This window comes from Panthera tigris, chromosome A3 (assembly GCF_018350195.1).
Source record: "Panthera tigris isolate Pti1 chromosome A3, P.tigris_Pti1_mat1.1, whole genome shotgun sequence".
Classification (NCBI taxonomy): Eukaryota; Metazoa; Chordata; class Mammalia; order Carnivora; family Felidae; genus Panthera; species Panthera tigris.
Genome location: NC_056662.1, coordinates 18,640,740 through 18,668,641, shown reverse-complemented (window position 1 = coordinate 18,668,641; position 27,902 = coordinate 18,640,740). Strand labels below are relative to the sequence as shown.

At 44.7% G+C, this 27,902-nt stretch overlaps 1 protein-coding gene across 7 annotated transcripts in view; it reads right to left on the bottom strand.

Moving 5' to 3' along the window:
* CHD6 (chromodomain helicase DNA binding protein 6) overlaps positions 1–27,902 on the bottom strand; it is a 205,100-nt gene that overhangs the window by 47,282 nt on the left and 129,916 nt on the right. For all 7 annotated transcript variants that reach the window (XM_042980386.1, XM_042980390.1, XM_042980391.1 and 4 more), the window contains 7 exons: positions 24,640–24,835; positions 10,229–10,393; positions 8,744–8,923; positions 7,570–7,680; positions 5,396–5,598; positions 4,521–4,720; positions 3,674–3,833 (listed from right to left, as the gene is read on the bottom strand). In XM_042980386.1, the coding sequence (XP_042836320.1) occupies positions 3,674–3,833; positions 4,521–4,720; positions 5,396–5,598; positions 7,570–7,680; positions 8,744–8,923; positions 10,229–10,393; positions 24,640–24,835 (1,215 nt within the window). The remainder of the gene's footprint in view (positions 1–3,673; positions 3,834–4,520; positions 4,721–5,395; positions 5,599–7,569; positions 7,681–8,743; positions 8,924–10,228; positions 10,394–24,639; positions 24,836–27,902) is intronic.

Below are 27,902 nucleotides of genomic sequence, written 5' to 3'. Positions count from 1 at the left end.
TTACACAGATAGGGACAGACCTCCATCTAAGTTATTTTAAAAAGAGAAAGAGAAACAGCGCAGAGCACGAATAGTATGTAAAATACACATTATTTTGGGGAGGATAAAAGGAGGATGTACATTCATCTAGGCTGGTCCATGCACAGAGTATCTCTGGAAGAACCTGGTTAGCAGTGGCTGCCTCTGGAGGGGGAAATGGGAATTGGAGGTGGGAGGAAAGGTTATTTATGGCAATTTTTAAAAAACACATAAAGTGCCACTCTGGGCTTGAGTAGTAGGTGGCAACACACACAGAATTTTTAGAATGGAAAGAACCCTTATTTTTCTGGTATGCCATTCCTTACCTCAGCTGTCAGTCAACTCAAATAATTTCAAGGTTTATTTTTTTTAAAGCTCAGATAATAAGAGCTCTAAGAATTTACAACAGTCGTTGATCGTTCTACCTTGCTGACAGTGCCTGCTGGCCTCCTCAGTGAGAACTTCAGTGAGGAGGTCTTAGGTATGGGAATCCCAGCCTGCTTACATCTAGCCCAATCAGAGGAAGGTTTTCCTGATGATGTAAGATAGAGTGGTCTCTACTTCTTTAAACCGAAATGTGTTGACACTTGGTAGCATCTATGGCATGAGACAAAAGAATTTTAAGTGAACAGTATTCACTTATTCTCCAAATGAGAAAGAAATCAATTCAGAGGACAGATGGGCAGCTCCTCCCCGAGTGAGAGGATAACCCCAGCTGGCATCTAAACTCAAAGGGAAGGAGGACTGGGGCACGTTTGTAACACCCTTACTTCAGCCAGACAAAACCCACCAATATTTCGGTGGCATTACTGCTCTTTCCTTCATCTCTTTCTTTAAAATAAAACACAACACCACATTTTGTTGATATGAAATACACTTCCAGGAAGTGCACCTTAGATAAACATACAGCTTGATGAATTTCCAAACTGAACACACATGTGAATCCAGGACCCAGATTAGGAAGCAGAGCATGTCACCAGGACTCCCCTGACTTCTCATAGCCTGGATCTGAAACAGTTGTTATTTAACTTTTTAAAGTTCTTTCGCTGACAATTTCCTGTCCCTAAATACTATACCACTACTACTACTGAACAATGCTTTGAGAACTTATCACATGGCAGCATGTATTAGCTCACTTAATCCAAACAACAATGCTAAGAGATGGAAACTATTATTACCCTCATTTTCTAGATGAAAGAAAGAAGGCAGAAGGCACAAAGAGGTTAGTAATTCACCTGCTCATAAATCCAGGCAGTCCTGACCCCAGAGCCTGTCTCAACCTTTATCTGGTATGAGGGTGGCAATAAATTTGCTAACAGAGCCTACAATTCTAGAAGCTCCCAGTCCACTTTTGCTGAAAGAATTCTGCCTGTTCTCCAACGTACCTCAGGGCAAACCAGGACCCAAGATCAAAGGGTGGAAGTTTCAAGGAATCAGACTTCAGATTCAATACATAGAAGGGTGATTAATTAGAATCTGGTAATTAAATGAGTCTTGCAGAGAAATGGTAAGCTCCCATCGCTAGGAAGGCTCGAGCACAAACTGCAGACTCCCTGGCAGGGTCCTGGCAGGGAGTTCCGCAGAACTCCCATGCTGAGTGCAAGAGCTGCAAGGTCCCTGCTGGCTCTTGCTGAGCCAGGACTAAAGAGGACAGTTGTCTCCTTTGGATTCAGAATAATAAACAATAGTCAGCATCTCTGAACTCAGATAAATGCTTTACTGCATTCTTTTCTCTTTTTTAAAGATTTTATTTTTTTAACAGTAATCTACATCCAATGTGGGGCTCTAACTCACAACCCCGAGAACAAGAATCGCACACTCCACCGACTGGGCCAGCCAGGGGCCCCTATTGCATGTGTTCTTTGATCCCCAGCATCAGGCACACATTCAGGAAAAGTCTTGGGGATGGCGGTTAGAAATGTTAAGGGAATTCCTCAAAGGTCCAAACTGGTTCTGTTCATTATCTGTGATCATCTCTGCAGGTATCAAGGGAAGTTCTATGCCAACTTCGCCAGCTCAGCCTGTTTTCAGTGCCCCACACCCACATGTGCAGTAAGGAATGGAAGAGCCACACACTGCCGCTGTCACTTAGCAGGGTACAACCTGAGTCCTTCACCTTGCACCTCACTGTTCAATGAATGTAAGGACTCTGATTCTGTCCCAGCTACAAGTACTGTTATTCTCCTAGCCGGTAAGACTCACAGTCATGAGTTAGCTGCTTTCTATATTCCTCATCACATATTACGGGTTATTCCCCAGTTGTGTCTCTCATAGTCGACCCTTTCTCCCCAATTCTACAGTTGGCACCTTTCTCTAGATCCTTATGATCCATACTTACATTACGACAGAACTCTCCTAGATGGCCACTTAGCTCTCGGTTTACCCAGTCCATCTCACTGTTGCCAGATAAAGTTTTCTCCCCAAACATCATTTTTTTACTACATGTCTCACTTATTAAAGAAGCATGGCTGCTTAATCTACAAGAGAATCCTCAGCCTGCAGTACAAGATCTCCTAGGAGTCCTCTTAGCTAGGCAGCCTCCTCTTTCTATCTGTCCCCTACACGGTGACTCTGAGTCAGTCCCATGGCACATGCTATCAGGTCCTCTCTCAGGCAGGTTCTACCATCAACAGCACGCGCCCTTTAATTCTCAGCTTGAGAACTACTGTCCCAAAGAGGCTGTCCTTCTGTGCACGGTTTTTATTACTGTTTTGGGCACGAGACCTATCTTCAAAGATTTGGAAAGATGAAGGGAAAAGGATCAGACTTCATCTGTAAATGGTAAAGAACACAACCTGACAACCACCGCAGGACCATTAGGTTGATGTCACAGGGAAGACACACTAATTTGTAAGTTGACAAACGCTTACTTCTCACTTAACTTAGAAGGTCATACCCAGAGGTGCGGCAGCAGAGACCTTCTCACTGCCGAGCAGGAGTGCTGGGGAGACATGCCTGCAAGGCCTACGAAGCTGGGCTAGGTGGTTTCCAAGGGTCCTTTTTGTCCTGATAGATACTCCGTACGGTGATGCAAATATCCATGTGCAACTCGTCACTGTTTGGTGGCTGAGTGCCCTCTGACTCCCCAAACTAAACTTCACAAGAGCAGTTTCATTTTCCATCACTCTTTCCTTTGCCCTGCCGCCCCCCCTGCACAGTGTTGGCCCAGGGATATGAAGGGTGATATCTCAAATGCAAGTCTGTCAAATGCCTGGAGGCCATGAATGGCAACAGCAAATCAGCAGAGGAAGCAACCTGGCGTGGGGGAGTGGGGCTGAGAGTAGTGGCCACTAAGGCCAGTCTTCTGCTCTTGCTAATGTGACCTCAGGGGCAGAAGGAGAGAAAGGGAAAGGAGAGGAAGCAGTAAAATCACAATGTCCTAACTGGATTTTGACAGTCAGATCAGAAGTCCCCTCAGGGGTATAAGGGGCAATGGTAGAGAGTCCAGGTTCTGGGGGAGAGGAGATGCTGCCAAAGGAGGGAGACAGGCTTTATGTGAAGGGATCCCAACCAGTTTAGACCACATACCCTGCCTTTTCAGACCCTGCATGGTGGTACAGGAGCATCAGGTGGTCCCCCACAGCCCCGAGGGGATCCCAGGAGCCTGAACGGTCTGAATGGAACTGCCGCGAAGGATGGGGAGGGGCACACTCACTTGTTGCAGTGCTGTTTGAGGTGTTTCTTATAGCCGTCATCATGCAAGACCACCTCGGGGTTGCAGGTGGCCAGCCAGTCTGCATTCTTCAACTCAGGGAGCAGCAGCTGGTTCTTCGTCTTCTTCCCCTTCCTCCCTCTGGGGACTGGAGCAGACAACCCTGAAACAGAAAGGAAGGCCCATGAGCCTAGGCAACTTTAAACATGGGGGCAGAACAGAGTTGGGCTTAGAGTAGCAAGGAGGCAGCCAGGCTGTGCATGGCGGCCCTACGTGACAGACCCCCCTCCTCGGCCCACCGAGTAGTGCTAGTGGTGAGGTGATCTGCCTGGCCTCCAGCTCAGTAAACTCCAGGAATGTTCAGTCAGGCGGTAAGAATTTACTGAGCACCCCATGCAGACTAAGAACATCACCTGCACCCCTCGGGAACTCACAACCTGGCCAGGGAAAAAGGGATGCTCGGTCTGAAACGTGAACATGAGCAGTGGCCAACCACAGGGAAGGAGAAGCACAGCACAAGAAAAGGCAGAGACAGGTAGAACTGGGGCACAACAGTGACATGCCAGAGGAAAACCAGAGCACATGGCGTGACCCCAGTTCCGTGCGGGAACCCTCGGGATGCTCTGGTCAGCACACAGGACTGGCCCAACTGTACTCCCGCAAAATACTACAGGCAGCGCTGGATCATTCTGAGGGAGAACTGAAGGAAACCTCTTGCTCTCCCACAGCTAACATTCTCAGATAACATCTGAGAAAGAGAAGCCTCCCAAAGCACAGCAACCTGGGCAATGCAGAAGGACGGGAGCACACAGGGCTGCCGCTTCTCAGGCCCAGCCCTGCCGCCGCTCACCTGAGTGGTTCTGGAGGGTCTGGGCCTGCCCGTCTTTGGTAGGTGTGATCAGTTCCCAAATGAAGCTCTTGATCTTCTCGTCCCCCTTGTAATGCTTGACACAGTAGACCAGCAGGGCCCGGCAAATCATCTCCATGTCCTTCTCATTCAGATGCCACTTGAACCGCCCGTGGGTCAGGATGTCCTTCCACCGGCCCCAGCTGGGAGTGGAAACACAGAAGGGCGTTGGAGGGAGGAAGGGCCATGTGTGCCCTCAACACTGCAGGACAAACAGGTGCCAGGAGTGCTTCTCATCGTCTGCTGAGTCTGCTAGTCACCCTGAGGGCTTTGCCCAGAAAGGCCTTCAAGGACCACATGCTGTATCACACCGAGGGTCACCGAGGTGACCTGGACCCTGAGAGCTTCATATGGCCACTTGAATGTTAACAAGGGAGGGACGAAACTATTTGGAGAGGGGAATAAATTTGGGATTAAGACAGTCCAGCTGCAGTATTCAAAAGCAATGGTGAGCTCCCAGAAACTAAACCTCATACTTCAACTAGAACCAGAGCCCTGCACGAATCATGCCCTAACCGCAACATCTGCTGTGCTGACTCCATATATATCCTCGGTGGGGGGAAAGCAGGAAATCAGTACCAGGCAACAAATTAGTAACAGAGATTTGCCGTGACAAGCACATGAGAAAATCATGGCGCGTCTACAATATGGCAGCAGAGCGTACAACAACCGAGGGGGGGCCATGGGCAAAAAGCACGGTTCTCTCCTGCTCTAATGGGTCCTCCGTCAGCCCGGAGCGCTAGAGGTGACTAGAGACACAAACTGGACAAATCTCAGGGGCTGGAAGACAGCAACACACAGTCCAGGCCAATACCCACCCAAAGATGAGCAGGTTCTTCTCTACCCGGAAACACTCGGCTCGGAGGTAGCGCCTGGTTTTGTCATTGAGGCGTCTGGACCTCGTGGGCCTTTCGTCTGAGTCGCTATCTAGCTCCGAGAACTCCATGAGCTCATCCTCCTCAAAGGAGTTGTAGTGTTTGGTCTGCTTTCTCACTCGAGGCCGGTCGATCACTAAGCTCTCCTAGAAACAGAGAGGAACAGTTGGGGAGAGGACCCTTCTTCGTTCTTCCCCCGTCACGATGCATACACACACCCTGTCGCTGGTCCTGGGTCCCGAGGACACATCCGGCAGAGAACCACACCCCAGCCTCGTCTTCCAGCAGGTAAGGCTCTTCCTAGCACACCTGCCGTGTCCACGACAAGCAGAGGGGATTCTCTGAGACTCGCTGGAGTTGGAGTGTTCCCCAAGCCCCCGGCGCCGGCCGCCACCATCTGCTGTTTCTGTAGTCTTTCTAACAGTGCAGGCGGATGGCAGGCAAGGCCCCCCAGCACCCAGAGTGGCGGCTGCTCTTGCCAAGAAAGGCAAGAGTGGGGCACCCCAGCTGTTCTGCCCAGCATGCAGAGGCAGCCTGCGCTCCGGAGACAGGATGAGTCGGACAGTTCCATCTGCTCGGCGACTTTCTCAAGATGCATACATTTCTTGCCACTTCATTCTCTGCCTTCCATGGGCGCTAACTCCTAACCTTTTGTCTTTCACTGAAGACAATCTCCAGCCCAGGATCTTCAACTCCTTCTGGCAGCTCCCCTACCAGAACCATCACCTCTTTTCCAGTCCCCACCATTCCTGCTCCTTACCCCTTCACCCCCACACCTCTTCCTAAAGCTTGGCTAAGCTCTGTGTAGCCCAGATACATTGGGGCATCACTCCTGCTTCAGTCACCTTGCTTTCCGCCTTCCATGCTCCAGCTGCTTCTAAATGTCTCTACGACAAGAGCTTTTTCCTCTCCGCCCTCACCCGCCATCCTGTGCACAGAGTAACTTCTGGATTGTCACCTTATAAAACAGGTTTTACTAAATAGGTTACTCAAGGGACTTCAGACTCTTCCTACTAAAGAAAACAGGTTGGACTGAGAAAGCTCTGGGGATGGGACAGAAGAGTTAAGGCTGGGTGTGAGTTACTACATCAGCTAGATAGGAGCAGGGACTGTCTCCTGAGCTTGTGGGTTCATGAGAGTTCAACATTCACCCAAGAAGACCAGTAGAAAGTGATGTGCGGGCACTCTGGAGTGAGGTGACAGGGCCAGAGATGGAGGGAAGGGAGATGAACATTTCAGGGGTGCCTCCCAACAGGCGAGGCAGGTGTATTCACAAACCTTATCTCCCAACTCCGCAAAGGGGCATCACCACCTCTTTTTGTCACATGTCTTGCTCACTTGTCTCAGTGGGGTCAACTGCCTTGCCCAGAAGAGGCATGCAGTCAGGGGCAGACTGACATCGGACTCCGGTTTCATTCCACAGCTATTCTCTTTCTCATGTTCAGAAGTTAGAAAATTCAAGGTACAGAGAGAATGGAGGAGAGACCAACAAACCCCTTCATCCTGCTTAGTCTCCCCTGGAGTATCTGTCAGAGGTAAAGTTTCTTTCACAGGAAGTGTTGAGGCAGAGGTAAAATAGTCCCTTGCCAAGATGGGATGCTGGCCTGGGTCTGAGGGCTGAACTTGACCTGTGTGGCCAGTTCCAGTTCTAATTGCCTTTGTCACATTTCCCAGGTGCCCAACACACTGTAGGTCCCAAGAGGTCATTTTAAAATTGTAACAGTGAGGGGCGCCTGGGTGGCTCAGTCGGTTGAGTGTCCAACTTCAGCTCAGGTCATGATCTCGCAGTTTGTGAGTTTGAGCCCCACATTGGGCTCTGGGCTGACAGCTCAGAGCCTGGAGCCTGCTTCGGATTCTGTGTCTCTCCCTCTCTCTGCCCCTCCCATGCTCATGCTGTTTCTCTGTCTCTCAATAACAAATAAACCTTAAAAAAAAAAATTGTGACAGTGAACATTTATCAAGCTCTATGTGTCAAGCATGCTTTAAGTGTGTTACATATAGGATCTCACTTAAGAACTAAGGCTCAGGAGTGAATAATGACGAGCCATGTGGGAATTTATGGTCCTACAAGCCACAGCAAAATGTGGCAATGGAAGAGAACATTCTCAGTACTGTACCTTTTCATTCTTTGCTTCGGTGTCCAATTCAGCTATTTTAGCCCATTTCTGCCAAAAGTTTGGGTCATCTAAGGAAATATCTGTCCTGTTTCCTGAAGCCACAAAGCTAGCCTGTGAAGATAACAGAAGTCAATAAACTGCTCTTGAACACAGTACAAGCTGATAATACCACCTGCATTATTTCAAATTTACCAGAATCCCAAGTATGTTCTCCAATTGCATTTGAAGCCAAAACCCCTAAAAGAGCCTCCCAAATGAATGTGAAAATCTCAAGGCTGTTCTTTTTTTATTTTAAAGATTGGGTAAGGATATTATAATTTCCACCTCCAGGGTCATTTTTTGGAACTTAAACTTGGAAGCAGGAAGAATGCCCTGGAACACAATGGCAATGTGTTACTTGGTGTCTAGCTCCCTGCGAAAGGGTTGCTTTGTAAGACTTCCCTAGATGCAATTTTTCTTTCAGTTCACCACTTTCCAAATGTCTGCTATGGGAAACGCACCGGGGTTGGGCAGTATGAGGTATACTGAGATGACCAGGAACTTATAAAGCACAAAATGTCCTACTGAGGAAGTCCTACATAAGCCACCAAACAGGAGACTCAAACAGGTCACAAAGCTCCCAGAGCCCACGGCCGGAGACACCTGAAAGTGATTTGGTAAGTGGCCTCATCAGTCAAATTTGAAATCCAGTGAGGTGAAGAGCAGGGGAAAGAGGCACCTAGAGTAGCAGCTGGGAATCTAGACTAACATCTTTTCTCATGGAATGAGCAAAAACCACTGCTTCAGTTTGAGGAATGGAGGGTTCAGCAGAATTTCAGTGCGTGGACAGTGATCACGGGGTGCTCTAAAAGGAAATCCAGAAGACCATTCAAAGGTTTTGGAGCAGTCTTTGCAAACAGTGAACAGTGCAAACTGTAAACTGAAGTGTCTGTCCTGTCTGCTGGAGATCAGCTCCCACTGGTCAGGAGTGGGGTTTTCTTTCTATAGCTTCTGACTCATTACTCAGAAACCCTCTAAAGAGTCTGTATTTTCTGTCTCACATAAAACCCACGTGTAGACAGATAATCTCAACAGTTTGCATACTGAAAAAACAAAGCCTGGCTGGTGAAGGTCAAAGAATAGTGTTTTCTTTTTGCTCCCATTCCGACACGGACTCTGGAGAAAGGTGCCATACCTTGGCAAAAGTAGATCCTTTCCCTTCAGACTGGATGGTGATGGTGTGGGTTCTCCTCTGCAGAATCTGGTCTATGTCTTCTTCACAGAATTTGGAGCCTTCATCTTCCTCATCCATCAGCGCTCCATAAGCCCCTTTCCGGAGCAAGTCCTCTACTTCCATTTTTGAGAGCTGTTGTACCTGGACAGGTCACCAAAGGCTACTCACAATGTGGAAAATGCACAGGAGAAAAACAGCCTAAAATCTGGCCTTCATGATCCACTTCCTCCACTAACTGCACATGTCAGAAGACTAAAGATACGGGCCACAAGTTTTAGAAAATTAAAGCCCAGATAAAGATACTCAAGAAAACTATGGGGAGGGCAGACAGATAATCCTCTATAGGGAGCTCTGGAATCAAAGCCAGCACATGACCCAATGGCCCTAACATTCCTCAGGACATTGATTATTATCACATGTCACAAGCTATTGAAATTATGCACCACTGAAGAAGGTATGTTTAATGCTTTAGTTTGAGTCTGTATCTTTAAAAACCTCCAGATGTACTAAACAAGCTACAGAATGATGATTTATTCATTATTAAATAAATACATGAGTATTGGAAATGATGTCATTTCTCAACTAAAGAAAGGGTGCTGTGCCAAGTGTGATCTTCTCAATTGCTTGTTGAAAACAGGAAATGGGAGTTCAAAACACCCTTTCCTGGTTCTAATTAAGAATCTGGTTCTCTCTCTACCAATCACAAGAGGGAGTTCCAGGACTCCCAGCACTGGTGAGCTGAAGTATTATACTTAGCAACACATGCATAGCTAAGAGGATACAGAACATCTGGACTGAAGACAACTCATTGGAAGGTTTTAATTCTCAACCTTTGATGCCCTGAGTCCAGAGATTAAGGAGATACTCTGTTTTGTTGGCCTATAACTTAATACAATTTAAGAATCTTAGCTGCATTTTTTATCCCTGTGTAGGGGGGAAAAGATTTTATTAACTGCCATATTGCAAGCTGCTAACTTATTCATTTTTTTTTTCACTGACCATCATGCATTGAGTATCTTTAATATGCCAAGTACTGTTAGGGGCCATGGGTGATACAGATAAAATAGGTTTCATTATACCCTCAAGAAGCTCAAAGTCTGGAGTATGAGATAAGACATGGTGACAATAGATATTCAGAGTGTTAAGCGTTAAGATCTACGGACTTCTAATGGGCACTGTTAAAAATTCTGCTTACCGAAACATTACTGCATGCTGGGCAATCCTACCACACCACTGCGCCTACAGATTTCCTTTATCCATCTGTAAAAGCAGAGACCTGACCCTGAATTATCCTCTGCTGTGGGGAATGACTCAACAAAGATGTGCAACCGGATTTAATTTAGTGAAAGTGAATCTTAAAACAGCTGTAAGAAGGGAGACCCCAGAGGGGCCCGGGCTGTGTGGCGAGTGTCCTGGGGGGCTCTGAGCAGGTCCCGTCATACTCACCCCATTGGTGCTGCCCTTTCGGTTTATGTCCTGAAGAACAGCCTTGTCCAGGCCCAGCTTTAGGCTGGCTTTGTCAAACATTTCCCGCTCATAGGAGTTCCGAGTAATGAGACGATACACCTTCACGGCTTTGCTCTGGCCTATCCGGTGACATCGGGCCTGAGCCTGGGAAGGAAGGAAGGTCATACATATCCCGTCACCAGATATAATGGCAACAGCCCAAGGAACAGGGAAATGCTTAAATGCCATGTGGCGTGAGTGGCCAGCTCTCACAGTTATGAGTCACGGGACCAATTTTGGAAGAAAATTCACCCAGATGTCGGCTGCCCCTCCAAACTCACTCATTTCTTCACGCATTATTTATTGAGTGACTACCACAAGCTGGGATAAAGTGATGAGAAGGACATGACTTCCTACACTCCCCAGCTTGCGGGCTGAGTGCAACTACTCATTCCCAGGATGCTGTCCTGCTTTCTGGGAAAATGCCTCAGAGCTGGCAACACCAGTTTTTTTAACTTTTTCATCTTACTAGAAAGAAATTTTCACACAAAGACCAAAGTAGAGAAAAAGCAGAATGACCTCTTATGGATGATCCATTTTTTTTTTCCAATCTCTACTATGCTCCCACCCTCCAAGACTATTATGAAGCAAATCCTAGGCATCCTATGGTTTCATACTTATGTATTTCAAAAAAAATTTTTTTTACATTTATTTATTTTTGAGAGACAGAGAGAGACAGAATGCGAGCAGGGGAGGGGCAGAGCGAGAGAGGGAGACACAGAATCCGAAGCAGGCTCCAGGCTCTAAGCAAGCTGTCAGTACAGAGCCCGATGCGGGGCTCAAACCCACGAACCATGAGATCATGACCTAAGCCAAAGTTAGACGCTTAACTGACTGAGCCACCCAGGCGCTCCCATACTTACGTATTTCAATATATAATTCTTTTTTTTAATCAGTGCTGATTTGTTTTAAGTTTATTTTGTTTTTAGTATTTAAGTTTGTTTATTTATTATTTATTTAAGTTTATTTATTATTTTGAGAGATAGATAGATGGATAGAGATAGAGAGATGGACAGAGAGCGAGCAGGGGAGGGGCAGAGAGAGAGAGGGGGAAAGAGAGAGAATCCCAAGCAGGCTCCACACTGTCAGTGCAGAGCCTGACGTGGGGCTTGAGCTCACAAACTGCGAGATCACGACCTGTGTGGAGATCAAGAGTCGGACGCTTAACTGACTGAACCACCCAGACACCCCTCAATATATAATTCTAAAGATAAGGACTCTTGTAAAATAATGCTGTTGCCACACCTCAAAACATGAACATTGGTACTAACAATCTCATCAACGTCCCAATTTCCCTGCTTGTCTCATGTGTATTAATAAGTACGCTTATTTGGATCAGGATGCAAATAGGGCCCATACGTTGTACTGGACTGATAGAGCTCAAGTCTCATTCTGTAGATATCCCTTGCCTTTGACCTCTCCTTTTTCAAATGCAGGTTTTTTTGTTGGAGAGACCAGGTGTCTGTCCTCTAGCTTCTCAGGGCTCACATGTTGCCACCTGTATTCTGGCTGTGGTGTTAAACAAGTTCCTCTGGTCCCTGCATCTCCTCTAAACTGGGAACTATATCTTGAGACTTGATCAGGGTAAGATTTGATTTTTGGCAAGTGTATTTCTTAATGGTGTTTGCATTTCCATCAAGAGGCACATGATGTCTGATTGTCTTTCTTTTGAGTGATAAACACTGCCTAAATCCACTACTTCATTAGAGGTTACAATCCCCTCATCAATTTTTTGGTTACCTTGATGTTCAGTTCCTGGAGGAAAGACAAGCTAAATGCTTCTTTCTCTTTATTTAATCAGTTTCTAAAATAATACCCTCCAAAAGTGACCAATGAAGATTTTTATTTTTCAAGGAACACAATTAAGTTATGCATTTAAATATACGTGTTATGTTTTATCGCACTGGTGTTGTTCATTTATTTTCCTGTGGGAAACTTCAAGATGGCTCCTGACTTCTTTTGATGTGATCCAGTCAAATACAGAAAGGAGAAAGAATAAACTCTGGTATTAAAATGGATTTGGAGATGTCACTATGAGCACATGGTCAGAGCAGTGCGTGTGTACATATACATATATACACATAAAGAAATAGACACAGATATGTCTGTATTTATGTTTGCTTTCTGGTATGACATGTTCCACGCTCCTACTGTATATTTCCTGCTCAGACCTGGATTCAGCTACTTTTTTCCCTGGAAGTCCTCGTTTTTTTCAGTGGGAAAGAGTCTGGATGTTGCAAGGGGTGCTCACTGCCATCAAGTAGGTCATTGTTTCTCGACCTATTCAGTGGGCAAAAACAGAAGTGTTTGGGTGTGTATAGTGTATACAATTATGTGCATATGAGATCAACTTAATTCAAATTTATAACTATGGGACTTTAACTTCACCAACCACACATCTGTATCTCTTTTTTAACCATGTCAAAAAGCTCAATTCTCAACCACACTAATATCATTATTCATTTGATTTATCCCACAATGTATATAAGAGTCTCAGAAAAACTGTACCATCAGGAACTCCCCAAAACATAATTACTGAGAACAATGCAAGATTTTTGTTTTCCTCCTCTCAGGGCTATATCCCACTAAGTATGTACGCTCCACTTACAATGTTTTAAGTACTACCAGCAGGTAGGTTTCTTTTTCTTTCCCAGTGGTAGGGTCAGCAATTCTGAAACTACTTTCTGTGTAATATAGGATTGAGGAAATGGGTAAATATAACAGGGGTCAAGGCTTTCATTGTTGAAGAAGGATGTTACAAATATGGAAAGAAAAAAAAGTAGAAGAGCCGTATGGTGGTGTTTCTATGGAAATAGGTACGGACATGTGTGTGTTTACACGTTATTACACATGTGTATATATACACGTACATATGAATGTATGTTATGTACCTGTGTATTTATATTCTGTGTGTATGTACTGTATCTATATACACTGAATGGGCCTAGAAGCAATGGCATCACAGTAGCAAAGACCATAACTCCCAGATCTTGGTTTCTAAATATATTCTCCATCAAGACAAAACCAATGCATGTAAGAGAAATCATTAATTCCAGGACTGGGGGCAGAAAAAACACCGGATGAGTCCCAAACATATTACTATGCCAGAAAATAATGAAGTACTCAAAGAATGATGGAGACACACCAAAATAACACTTCCAACTTGAAGAAGTTTACCACTGGCTAGGCTCAGAACAGTCTGAATATCAAAATAAATATAGTAGTGAAATATAACCCACCAGATAATAATAATAATAATAATAATAATAATAATAATAAAAGAATCAATGAGTACATAATGATATAACTAAATGGGAGAAAAAGGAAAACTCTATTATAGTAGAATAACTAACAGACATAGAGTAACAAAGTTTAAAAAATCACCACTTTGCAACCAGTCAGCACTGACTGATATGGGCAAAAATAATCAACGGATACTAAAACCAGTGGGTTAAACTTTGATGAGGAGCAGGAAATTTATATAGTCTCCAAGTATCTTTCCAAAGTTGCTTATTAATTTCAAAGGGGAAAATGCCCACTTTTTAGTGTAGACATCTGGTAGATACCACTTAACTAAGATATCCAAGTACATATTATCAGACAAACAGACATCACGTTCCTCCTGATGTGATATATTGAGAAGGACACATCATTTTGGTGTTATTAGTAAGATTGAATCCTACCCTGAGGAAATACAAACACAAACTGAGGGATAATCTATAAAACAACTGGCCTGTATTCCTTAGAAATAACTAGGTCGTATTGTTCCGTATTCCCGGAAAAGGGAACTCTTTCGGATTCAAGGAGGCTAAAGAGATATGGCCAATAAGGTGACAGGTGCTCCTTTACTGGATGTATCTCAGAGTGGGGGGGAAACAGTGGCTATAATGGATGCTGAAATAAATAATAAATTTGAATATGGACTCTGGATTGAAGACAGTTTTTGTATTTCCCAATCCTGAGAACTAAGCTGTGGTTATATAAGAGGATGTCCCTGCACTTAAGAAATACATACCGAAGTACTGCGGGGGCAACTCACTCTCAAATGATTCAGACAAACAATGGCATGTGTGTATATGTGTTTAAGTCCATGTATGTACTCAGAGAGGTCAAGGAGCTAGAAGGCAAAGTGATAGGGTAAATGGGGAAAATGTAAAGGGTTGGTGAATCTGGATAAAGAATATACTGGAATTATAAACAAATTATATCAAAGTGAAAATGTCAAAAATATTAAATACAAACATTTGAAATGTCTCTCTTGGGGTTATGCTGTCCACTTGATAAACAGCTAGATTTCAACTGTTTCATTTTGCTTCTAAATTTTGGGGATTGATTTTTCCCCCCACATTAATTTAACCATAATGAAGGGGGTCGAAAGAAGAAAACCAAACCAAGTAACTTTGGAAAATGATATTTTGATTTTATACTGTAAGACTAATGACAACCCCCCCCCCACACTATAGCCCAATATTATATATTGGTAAATTTAGTTATGTTACATAGAATATGATTAGTAATTCTCCTACTTTATGTACAGACTAGGACTGAACAAATGAGTAAAAAAATATACTGTTATCATGAGACTGAAATTTCTCAAAGCCAGAGAAAGGATTTACAAGTGAAGAAGAGAGCAAGGATGGAGTGAATCAGCAGCAACTCACGAAGGGTGAACAGAGATGGGCAAGTACAGCCGTGTGGTGTGAGTGCTTCTGTCAGTACACATACACGTATTTCCTAGCTCTGTCTGCTCACAGAATCTAGAAGCGCTAACACTCTAGCAGCAATGGGCACTCCTAGTAGCCAGATCTTGGTTGTTAAATGCCATTCTTGAATAAAAGGAAGCAGGGATCCTTGGAGAAACTGTCAATCCCATGGCTATGGCAGGAAAAATGCAACATGAACCTGAACATCATGTGGTGCCAGAAAGGAAGGAAGTGCTCAAAACCTGACAGGTGCACATCAAAAGGACACAGGAGCCAACCTAAAGGACCTCCTAATGACCAAGTCTGAACAATAAAATAAATAATAAGAGTAATAGATTATAACCCATAAAATGAGTTCATACGGATATAAATAAATAAATGGGGAGAAGGGACAGCTGTTCTTTATAGAATTCCAATTAATAAGTGTATAAGAAATGACTGAAAGAGAAAATTGCCATTAGCCAAACCCCATGGTAATAATTACTGAAGGCAAGAACCATTGATGGATGCTAAAATTAATAGGTGAAAGTAATGGTGAGAATCAGGATATGTATGGTCTCAAAATATCTCTTCCCAAGATACTGATTAAATTTAAAAGTAAAAACAGTTATTTTACAGTGAAGAAACCTGGCAGATACCACTCAACCAAGTAATCAAGGTTATCATCGCAAGCAATAAGATGTATTAACATCATGCACCCCCTGAAATGATGCACGGAGGAGGACGTAACATCACTTCTATGATATTCTTGCCAAAAATATATAACCTCAAATCTAATCATGAGAAAACACCAGGCGGACACAAACTGAGAGACAGTTTGTCAGGACCCTTCAAAATTGTCAAGGTCATGAACGATAAGGAAAAGACAGGTGCTGCCACAGACTGAAGGAAGCTAAGGAGTCAGAATTTCTAAAGGAAATATGAGAATGTGCATTAGATCCTGGACAAGAAAAAGAACACTGGGAGGAAACTGAAGGAACATGAATAAGGTCCGCAGATTTCTGTGTCATTGTTAATGCCCTTGTGTCAATAATTAGACTATAGCTTGCATAAAATGCTAACACGAAGGGAAGCTGGGAGAAGGGTCCTAGAACCCCATACTATTCTGCAACTTTTTTAAAGTTTAAAATGATTCCAGAATAGTTTTTAAAAATTTAATTTTGTTTTATGGTGTTATAAAATACTGAAGGTGGTTCCAAAGGCAAATATACAAAAAGGCATGTTTGGAAAAAGTAGCTTCTTTTCCTGTCTCTTCCATCTTATCCTGTCCCCTTACTCCCCCTACAGCTAAACCATTTAATAAAGTTTTTTGTTTTATCTTTCAGCTGGGATGCCGGGGAGGAAGACACACACACACACACACACACACACACACACACACACACACACACACACACACAGCTTTTTTAGATAATAGCATAGCATACATACTTTTTTCCACCTTATTTTTTTTTCCACACACCATATACTCCAGAGATGACCCCCTAGCAATATATGGAGATAATCATTCTTTTATCAAAGTTTTATCCACTATGGTTTAGTCAGTCAGTCTTCTATTGCTGAACAACTAAGTTGTTGAGCCTTTGGCTATTATAATTAGTTGCCCCATCTCCTTTCAGTATCTTTAGTGGCAGTAAATCTATGAGAAGATTTGATGGATAGTTGGTAAACAAAGGAAGTGATCAAGGTAACTAATATGGTTTATGGAACCTATAAAGCACTAATAATAGGTGGCTACAAGTAGTGACACTGATTTTCTTTCTCTGGATCATCTGACATCGTAGGCAAATTACAAGAAGGAGTTTAAAAAATGTTCTGAGCAAAGGTCCAATACAGGATCAGTGCAGACGCTGCTAATTACCTTCTTGTTATCCACATGCCCCTTCTTCCTTGCTCCCAGAACCCTGATGCTTGTAGAGGGCAGCAGTGTGTTCACCTGAAACCATCTGCAGCCTCCCAGGGATGATAAAGTAATACAGCCTGGACAACGAGGTACAGCAGAAGTCTATCGGGGACATCTGGAAAAGTCCTGCCCTCCTGACAGAAGCACCACACCTTCCTTCCTGATCTTTCCTGTCTGGTCCAAAGTATCCATCTTGGAACAAAGAGGTTGTAACTCACACTCCCTGAGGATGGTGGAGCAGGAAAACAGAAGGAATCTGGGACTTGGATGACACTGTGAAGCCACCTTGCCCCAGACTGCCATCTCCAGACTTCTCATTAACTAAGAAAAACAAACCTGTTCTGGGGAGTGGGGGGGAGTCACTGTCACAAGCAGCTAAATGACACCAGGAGGTAACACGTGCTCTCCTGAAATGCCTTACCTGAAAGATAACAAGGGTGACTCCTATCACATTTAAGAGACTCATCATTTTACAGCTAAATCTCACGGACAGGCCTTACTTATTTCCCTGATCAGAACTCACACACAAAACACTGTGGTAAAGAGAGGAACGCTTGTGGGGTGCCTGGGTGGCTCAGTCGGTTAAGCGGCCGACTTCGGCTCAGGTCATGATCTCGCGGTCCGTGAGTTCGAGCCCCGCGTCAGGCTCTGTGCTGACTGCTCAGAGCCTGGAGCCTGTTTCGGATTCTGTGTCTCCCTCTCTCTCTGACCCTCCCCCGTTCATGCTTTGCTCTCTCTCTGTCTCAAAAATAAATAAACGTTTAAAAAAAAAAAAAAGAGAGAGGAACACTTGCAACAAGGGCAGCAACTGAAACGAAGTCCAAACAAGATCCTCAGCAAAGCTGAGTAAATGCAGAACTTCTAGAGCAGGCCACAGGGGCGGGAGGCAGTGGTGCTACCCACCCTCACAGGAAAATCAGAGTTCTCACGCTCTCCCAAGGCACGACGTGCAAGCTCAGAGTTTGTTCTTCACTGATTAATACATTTGAGTCGAACACGGCCAGGCCTACAAGAAACAACTAGTGATGTTCAGAAAATGAAAAACAACCAACGAGGCACAGATCCCAGGGACTGCAATGGCAAGAAGGGGGAGCCGCTTAGTTGAACAAACAGTGACAGATTTCAAATTGATACCAGCCCCTGACTCACTATTGTCAGTTTCAAGTCCAGAACTTGGCAAACCTTGTCCTACATTTTTACAACCACACAAAAATTAAATAGCTGGTACAAAGATCCAAGCACAACGCTGACTCCTCTCTTGACCATAACTACTTTTTCAAATCATTTGCTACATTTTAAAAGTACATTTTCTTTAATACTTTAAAATGCTACTTGGTCCTTAATGAAAATCCACATTTCAGAGAAGTTAAACACAATTGCCTATAGTCCCACCTGAACCTAACCACGTCTAGCACAGTGGTATAGCTTCCTAGCCCACCTTCTCTGCCCAAGTATTTTATTTCGGGTTCAACAATTTTACATTTCTTCTGGCACTCTAAAAGTGCGTATCCACAGGCCAACTACTTGTGCAGAAGAGGACTCAGGGGCTCTCCCTGCAGTAGGAATCAGAATACATTAGATGGTGCCCTCCCCTAACTATCTCCTTTGCAAGCCTGCTTTGGAATTGGAAGTTTCCGGATCCAGATTTATTCCTTGGGGAAAGGTATTATCCCCTCTTAAAATGTAAACATTTTGGGGGAATAGCACAGATACCTGCTCACTCCATTTCTACTATGTGACTCAATTTATCACCCAAACCAAAGTCCTGGGCACTGTAGTCTCCCCAGGGCCTGGCCTGCTGTCTAGGGCTCAATAAATGTGCCAATAAGTCAGTCAAGAGCTGGCTGACTACTGGAAGCAGACAGAAGTTGGTAGCATAACAAAAGGGTGCTTTGTGGCAGCCAAAAAAGAAGTGGGGAGTGAAAAGGAGAGGCCACTGGAAGGAGAGATAGGAGCGTACTCAAAAACCTGACTCACTTTATTTGGGGTTGACGCTGTAGTCAGTGCCCATTCCATCTGCCTCAGGGGTGCCACCTACGCTCATTCTCACCTTTTTTTGTTCCCTTGGTCTGTAACATTCTTCTGATCTCGTATTTGAGATACTGCCTTGTAGTTAGGTCTCTCTGCTCGTATGTCACCCTCTTAAAGAAGCCTTCCTAGATCACTCTCTAAGTCAGGACACCAACCTCCACCATTCTTTTATTTTTTATTTTTTTAACTGTAGAGAGCCTGAGAGAGAGTGAGAGCAGGGGAGAAGGGCAGAGCCAGGGAGAGAAGAGAATCCACGCTCAGCATGGAGCCTGATGTGGGGCTTGATCCCTCGACCCTGGGATCGTGACCTGAGCCAAAATCAAGAGGCGGATGCTCAACTGACTGAGCCACCCAGGTACCCTGCAACCCTTGCCATCCTCTTAGTCTGTTTTACTTCTTTGTAACAAGTATGCGATCCGTTACTACCTCATTTATTTTTCCTTGTCATCCCACAAAAATGGAAGTTCCATGAGAGCACTAACCATTGGTATTGCTCACTGCTGTGCCTCTAGTCCTTTGAACAATGCCTGGCAGGTCCCAGTGCTCAGCAAATACTGAACGAATGGACTACACAATGGAACATTCACAAATTCCCAACTTTCTTCCAGCAAAGAAAAGTAAAGCCAGTGGAATCTAGCTCTCTGAGGTCAGGGCTGGATTCCCTCTCCCTTCCCAGATCTTGTGGACAGACAGCTGCTGCATTCCCCTGTGGCAGTGCCCTCTGCCAGTGGCCCTGTTCCCATGCTTTCTGAATCCTCCTTTTAGGGACCTTATCAACAGGACAGACAAGGAACCTTATGGACCCACCACAGTTACCCAGTCCAACCCACAGGAACTCTGGCCTTAAAGAGCAGGAAGCTCCCAGAGGAGAAGGAGTGTCACAGAGCAATGAGAAAGCAAGGTGCTCATGGTCTCGGTGAGGGGATGCGTGGTACTCTGGTACCTTCCTACTCCCATAGGCCTGTCTCTGACCTCTGAGCTGGTAGCACTGCTGGCTTCCTGCAGGGGAGACAAGAAACCTGCTTTTCACTGCTCTCCGTCATCCTCAAGCTACTGTCAACACCCTTTGCCATTTCTTAGTTTTGGTGCTCCAGGAAACCTGACGCACCAGGACTGGGTCACAGCTGTGCCTCCCAAACAAAGGTGACAAAGAGTGAATCTACGCTCCTGATTTTCTTATACACACGGACACTAACATAGACATATTCAAGGTGAGAGAGAACAGGTAGCATTTACCTGAGACCTCCAGGTAAGGTCTGCTTATTAAAGGGACCTCAAGTTGATTCACCTTGGAGACTGCTGCAGTCCTTTGGTGGTCACTTTATTCTCTCGTTATCCCTGAGCAGTGCCTGGTTCCTACCCTAGATCCTAATGAACTTCACTTGTCTGGAAGGTTTGGGAGGGAAGTGCTCCCAGAGTAGATACTATAGGAAGAGTCCTAGTTCCCTCTCCTCGTACTTCCACAGGGAATGTCTGCTCCCAGGCAGGAACATGAGAGTCTGTCTCTCTACCCTCCTTGTCCTCTCCCTATCCTGAATGGAGGAGACCTGACTGATCAGTGAAACGTAAGATCCAGTCCGAGCTCCTGTGGACTCACCCCTTCCCCTCGTCTTTTCTGTCACTGGTGGTCCTGAGTGGGCAGACTCTGCTCTGCAGATGACTGCCAGTGGTTCTCTGTGATGAGGGTGTACGAGCGCAGGAGTCTGAGGGAGCCCCATTCTGGCTACAGGTCAAGCTGTATCATCTAATCCACCTTCACAGTCTATTAAGCTCATCTTTTGATCCTCCACTGTATTACTGTGTCTATTTCTTCACTGGTTCAGATTTAGGCATGGAAGACAGATAGAACTTACTGGACTCCTCAGGTTCTAACAAGACCAAAGGAAATAGCATGTGACACTTGATGTCATTTGTTTTATGAAGACCTAGATTAAAAAAAAAAAAAATCTCTAGCAATTCCTAAGCCTAATTCTATCCCCACAGCACAGAAAACCCCAGCAACATGGTCAAAAGAGAAGGCTGAACGAATGAATGTTTGAGAATAATGAAGCCTGTACCAGAAATGGTAACACTGCTCTCTGACTTTCAGCTGACTTCTCAGAGAAAGAAACTATGTTCTCTAGCTGTGGAAGCTGGTTGTCTGCAGACCCTTCTCAGGGCCTCAGGCCTACTTAGCTGAGCCCAGCCTCCCCTACTCAGGTTGGCTTCACTTCCAGCGCTCTGAGAGGGTCTGCCTTGGATCAGTCAAGAAACAGCGTCCTAACATTGGCACTGCTTCTCCATGCTGGCTTGCCTGGGGATAACCACGGACTGCACCAAATCTTTCCAGGCTGTTTGAGTCCAGAGTGAACACTCACACTTTCTATCATCTGAACTTGGACCTCTGGAGCTATGCTGAAATCCCACTAGGGTAGGGCGTGAGACCCTATTCATAATGAGATTCTCCCATCTGTGGCCCTGACATTGATATCAGGCAGAATACATCTCAGTCTACACACAGATAGGTGTTCTATGCCAAGGCCATCTCCCAAGAGAAATACAATCATCATCTATCAGATCAGGAATTGTAGTTCTTCAATAACCGTGAAGAATTACAGATGACTGAAAGCTTTCACGCATTTAACCAAAAATATTAGATTATATACACACGTGTGAATGATTGTGTGTAAGTTAACATGACGTAACTAGCAAGGATAGTACTGGGGAGCAGTCCGGTTAAGTTTTCTACTGTTAGGGTTAGGAACACAGCTCACTGATGTTCACAGCTGCGTTCACCTGTAGTTCTGGGATGGTCTCAGGGTCCCAGTGTCCAGACTCTCTCCCTGACATCGTACTTACAGCCTGTGCTATGAGGGCACATGGCAGGGAGAGGGTGGAAGGTGAGCATGCACCGTTCTGTGGGCAGCCTCCAGGCCCCGTGCTCCTTCCCGCGCCAAGCAAGCACACCACCTCCATCTCTGCAGGTGACTCGGAACTAGACCTTCCTTTCTCTGTCCCATCTTCCTCACAGCCCCCCAGCCCCACTCCCCACTAACATGGATCCCACCTCCCTGCCCTAACATTACTCTTCCCAATCCTTTAATTTCTACCCCAGTCTGGCTGACATTTCAAAAATAAAGGACTGGTCCCTCTAAGTTACAAAACTTTTACATGAAAATAACAATGACAACAATAGAGCAGAGAGCAGTAGATGTAGAAGGCACAGTGGCCAGTCTGGAGCCCACGGGTTGAGGACTTCTAACTAACTGGGACCTGCAGCTCCCACTGTCACTGAGGCCCTCACTCATTTACCTTCTGCCACGTTCCTGGCTCTTGTCCCCTCGCTGCATAGCCTGCAGTGCTGGTGGTCTTTGTTCCTTCACTGAGGCGGAGCGTTAGAGGAAGTTCAGAGACTGACTCCACTGGAAGTCTCACACAGACCAATTTCCATGTGACTTCGCTGCTATTCCTTTGTTCATCTCTTGCCAGTTCCCCAGCAGTGGACATTAAAAACAGGTTTTCCAAAGCTTCTCCCTTTTTCCCAGACCCTAATTCTGGACAGCCCCACGTACCCCCTCCGGCTGCTACACATACAAATCAATCACCTCAAATGACTTCACCTTCTATACCAGGCTTGACCATTCTCGTTTCTGCCCTTTCCTATCTCTTGGCATTGGCACCTATCTGCAACTGGTAATGTCTAGGATTTCACCTAGATCAAGCATGGTGATCCCCAAATCTCTGCCTTGACCATGACTTGCCTCCAAATGCCAGCCTTATGTTTCCAATTTCCCTCCTGGAAATTCCTCCAGGCATATCCAGCTACCATGGCCTCAAATTGGCCAGGTACCGAGCCTCATAGTCAGATGAGCACTGCAAAGGAGCACAGAACTGGACTTAGGAGATCACCTGTATCGGGGTCAGCAAACTTCTATAATAGTGAATATCTGAGATGTTGCGGGCTATGGTCTCCATTCCGATACTCTGTCACTGTAACATGACAGCACCAGAGATCATATGTATACGGATGGGTGTGGCTGTATTCCAATAAAACTACTTGAAACTGGCTAGCCAATGGGCAACAGTTCTGCACCACCTAATCTATATCACTACCTAATTAAGTTCTTGCTAGTTACCTAATCAAATACTAACTTTTGTTTATTTTTATGTTAGTGCTGAGTATAGCATTCCTTTAAAAATTGGTTATTCGTTATATCTAGCAACTCACCTTTGACCCAAATACCCCTTCACCAGTAGAAAGGCCTGATGGGGAACTAGTCATGTCCACTGATTTTCTTTGAAGTTGGATGTTGAAACAGTGCCACACAATTTGGTTTACAAATGAGTCCCCCCCCCCCCCCCCCGTGGGTTTCAGCCAATTGTCACCAATTTAATAATTTAAACTGCCATCTAGTAGACTGCTTTCTTCAAACAAAATTTTATTTGGAAACTCATTAAATGAAAAAGGCAAAGCCAAATGACTGTGAAGTGGTGGGTAAAATGCCCCCAGCTGAGCTCCTTTCCCAGCGTGTGTTCCCTTGCAGCATCCCCTAAGGCACCTCTTCTGTTTTGTGGCACAGCAGCCTCCAACCTTCTTTTATCAATCACCTGTATCATGAAAAAGGTTCTGAGCCACCCACCACCCTCCCCACTCGCCATATTGGCATTAGCAATATCCCAGCATTCAATATATACTTAGGGCAGAGTTGATCATTAATGAAAATGGGAGGTAAATCTAGAAATGGTATTCTTGACAAGTTAGAATCCTTTTAGCAGACATACTGTCCTATCTGGCCAGCATGCTACTGTTTTTACTTTGAAGCAGGGTGGATAAAGAACTCTGATCCAGGGGCGCCTGGGTGGCGCAGTCGGTTAAGCGTCCGACTTCAGCCAGGTCACGATCTCGCGGTCCGTGAGTTCGAGCCCCGCGTCAGGCTCTGGGCTGATGGCTCGGAGCCTGGAGCCTGTTTCCTGTTTCCGATTCTGTGTCTCCCTCTCTCTCTGCCCCTCCCCCGTTCATGCTCTGTCTCTCTCTGTCCCAAAAATAAATAAAAAAACGTTGAAAAAAAAAATTAAAAAAAAAAAATATTTAAAAAAAGAACTCTGATCCAGAGAACTGTTAGCTCTTTTTCTTGTTTATGCTTTTTTAAAAAAACTGTATTAACTCCAATCTTTACGAGAATCTTTTAAAGCCACCAATTATCTAGTCTGGTTAAAACTAACAAACATGTCTGCAAATTCACTCAACTGGGCACACAGAATCTCTAATATGCAGATTAGGTAGACAGCAAGTGAACTAGGGAGGGTGCCTGTCACCCTGGCCACACAACGGAACCTGGGGTTAGGTGTCTCCTTTACTATCTAGGACAGAAGACCATCTAACAAACCAACCAATGAAAATGCCTGAATCAATCTACATGTCAAAAATTAGAGGATTAGTCAAGCTTAATATTTTTCTTTATGTCTGATAATAAATAGCTCTATTCTTTATCTGGAGGTTACCATTGTGAAAAACCATTTGGTTTAAAGCAAAAAGAACCACTCTCTGATTAGTGGGAAAGGGTGACATTTACTTTTCGTTGAGTTTCACCCCCTGGCCGAGGCCCTAAAAGCCTGCGGTCCAGCTGATACCCTAGCATGGAGCATGGCAGACACTCTCTAGCAAGCCAGGCCCTATCGTGATGTTCTTAGATGCAGGGGCAGCTAAGGCAAACAGCAATCATCCTAATGGTTACCTGCAAGTCATTTTGTGGGTTCCAGTCTGAATCAAATATGATGCAGGTATCAGCAGCCGTGAGATTGATCCCCAGGCCTCCCGCTCTGGTGCACAGAAGAAAGACAAAGCGGTCTGAGTCTGGCTTACAGAACCGGTCGATGGCTGCCTGGCGCAGGTTTCCCCGTACTCGCCCATCAATTCGCTCATAGGTGTATCTGAGGGGACCCAAACGAACGAAAGCCCAGGTGTTAATCATGACTTCAATGGAGAGCAGCAAACAACGCAGGAAGCTGTTGACCCATGGCCTTAATCCCTCGCTTCTACATTGGGACTAAACTAGAGCAGTCCACAAGGAGTCCCACCCCCCACCCCCAGCCCACATATTCAGCAGGGCAGACACCTAAAACCGCATTGTGAAACGTACCCCCCACCAAAACAAGCCAACAAAAACCAAACCAAACCAAACCAAAAGTGTCAACCACAAACTAAGGGACTAGAAGAATTGTGAACATAAAATATCAGTCCCCACAGCCTGAGCAACTTATTCTCTGGTATTTCCCAGTTTTTACTTGCACTGAATCTAATCCTAGAACCAGGAAAAGCAAACAAAAGCCTCAAACACCTACTTTTAGTAGTGCTCTTAAGGAATCAAAGTTCAAATCAGTGTGTAGCTGCTACAGGGTAAAGTGAAAATGGGAAGCAGACTGTACTGACAGACAGTCCTTGTGCGTCTGGGCTGGTCATTTCCAGTCTGTCACTTCTCCCAGGCAGTACACTGCCACGCAGATAAACCACAGGGAAGGTTTCTGAGCTGTGTTGGGGGTTGGGGGACAAAAACTGAGGACTTCTTTGAGGAAAATAAAACGAGGAAGCAAAGCTAACAATCATTAAGAAGGCACATACCTGTGTGGAAACAAGGGCGAAAAGCACGGTGGAGGAGAGGGTAAAAGGAAGGAGAATAAAAATAAAACTGCTATGGGAGTGCATTACTACCTGTCCATCCAATAAACATACACAGAAGGGATCTTTATGATGGAATCATGTGATTAATACAGAGCTAAAATACGGTAGCAAGGTGGACAGCTGCTGAGCACCTAATTCTTTTCTTATTTACCCTGAGCAGGAAATGGTTTATAAAGTATAACTAAAAGGAACCTCGTAAGGAAAGGATCAAGTCACCCTGGACTCAACAACAGCCAAGAACACGAATCCTGACAGAAACCTTATCAGTAGCCCAGAACTTGGGAAATCGGATCCCTAAAACCTCAGATAAATAAGTGGTAAGGGAATAAGGATAGACAGACACTTTAGGGTCTCTGTGTGGTTCTAGAAAATGGAGTTTGGCTATATAATCCTGACTTCCTTGAAGAAAAGGAAAATCCATGTAAAGAAACCACCCAAGGAAACAATATGTAGAGAAACCGGACCAACTCAGACTCATAAGGACAAATATAAAGCAAAGAACCAAGTGAAAAGGGGGTCTTCCTTTTACAAAGCTACAGTGCATCAACACCTGGAATTATAGGTGTGGATTTTTTCCTTTTTCTTCCTTTTTAATGTAATAAACGTAAGAATAATATGTGGGACTACAGAAGCAAATAAAACAGGAGGTGATGACTTCTATAAGGGCAGACTAGGAAGAGCTGTGTCAAGATAAAAGTGAAGGCTGTATGCCTAAATTCTATAAAACCACAAGGCAGCTAGATATAATGGTCATTCTCATTAATAGCAGCCACAGCAGTAGTATTAGTAGCAAGCTCTTAAGCATCAAGCTACTTGCCAGCCAGCCAGGCACCGTGATACACACTCGATCTGCACCATCACTTTATAACACCTCATGATAATCCTAAGGGATGTTTTTCTTATCATCCCTATTTTAGACTCTAGGAAACTTCCAAAACGAAAACAATAAAACCCCATACAAGCAAACTAATTTGCTCAGTCACTGAGCAGGTGAGTGGCTTGAACTGAGATCCACTGGACTCAAAGTCCACATTCTTTAAAAAAAACTTTTTTTAATGTTTATTATTTATTTTTTGAGAGAGAGAGAGAGAGAGAGAGAGGGAGAGAGAGAGAGAGAGAGAGAAAGAGTGTGAGCAGAGGAGGGGCATACAGCGAAGGAGACACAGAATCCGAAACAGGCTCCAGGCTCCGAGCTGTTAGCACAAAGCCCAACATGGGGCTCGAACTCATGAAACATGAGATCATGACCGGAGCCAAAGTTGGATGCTTAACCAACTGAGCCACCCAGGCGCCCCTCAAAGTCCATATTCTTAACCAGTTTGCTGTATGGCCTTCATATTGTACCCTACATTTCAATGCAGGAGAATGGAAAGACTGCCCTAAAAACTTAAAAGAGACAAAAATAAAAGAATTTAAAGAAAAATTTTAAAGGGGCACCTCGGTATCTCAATCGGTTAAGCATCTGACTCTTGGTTTCGGCTCAGGCATGGTCTCTTGGTTTCGTGGATTCGAGCCCCACATTGGGCTCTGTGCTGATGGTGCAGAGCCTGCTTGGAATTCTCTCTCCCTTTCTCTCTCTGCCCCTCCCCCACTCACATGGTCTCTCTCTCAAAAATAAACTCAAAACATTTTTTTTAAAAACTTAAAAGAGAAAATTAAAGATAAATAAGAGACACCAGTAAATTTAGGAAGGTGATAACTCTAGTGGAAGGTGGAAGAAGACACTATAGGTACCAACATGGTTTTGATAAACCAGTACACTGAGAACCTGCACTGAGTACTCAGAAATTTGGGCATGTGGGTGATATGACAGAAGTACAGGATTTGGAGCCAGAGGACAAGGTTGAGATTCAATTAAATGAGAGATGCCACCACCCCCACCAGCATACATGTGAGCAATTAATGCTGCAGGCACAGAGGATTCGTGTTCTTTGACAAGACACCTCTAGCCATCAGAGAGAAGTTAGAAGCCCATAGATCGAGGGAGGCAGGGAATTAGCACAGCGTTAAAGAGGAGGAAAAATCAATCGTGATGCTACAGTGATGCTACAGCTCAACCGTCAGCCAGGGAAAAAATTCCCATAAAACTATACTGTTTTGCCAGCTATGATATAAGAACAGTTTCAGAAATTGTGCAGGATGACTGGAACATTAATTCTCATTTCCATTACTTGTTCAGTTTCGAGGAAGTGCTTTCAAAGAACACAAAACTAAAAACCCATCCCATTATTTGAGCTCTTTTAAACTGTTCCTCACTCCCCTCACTCCTGAGCCAGATCCCTTGGCTATGCCCTCACCCCTGTATGAGAATATGGCATG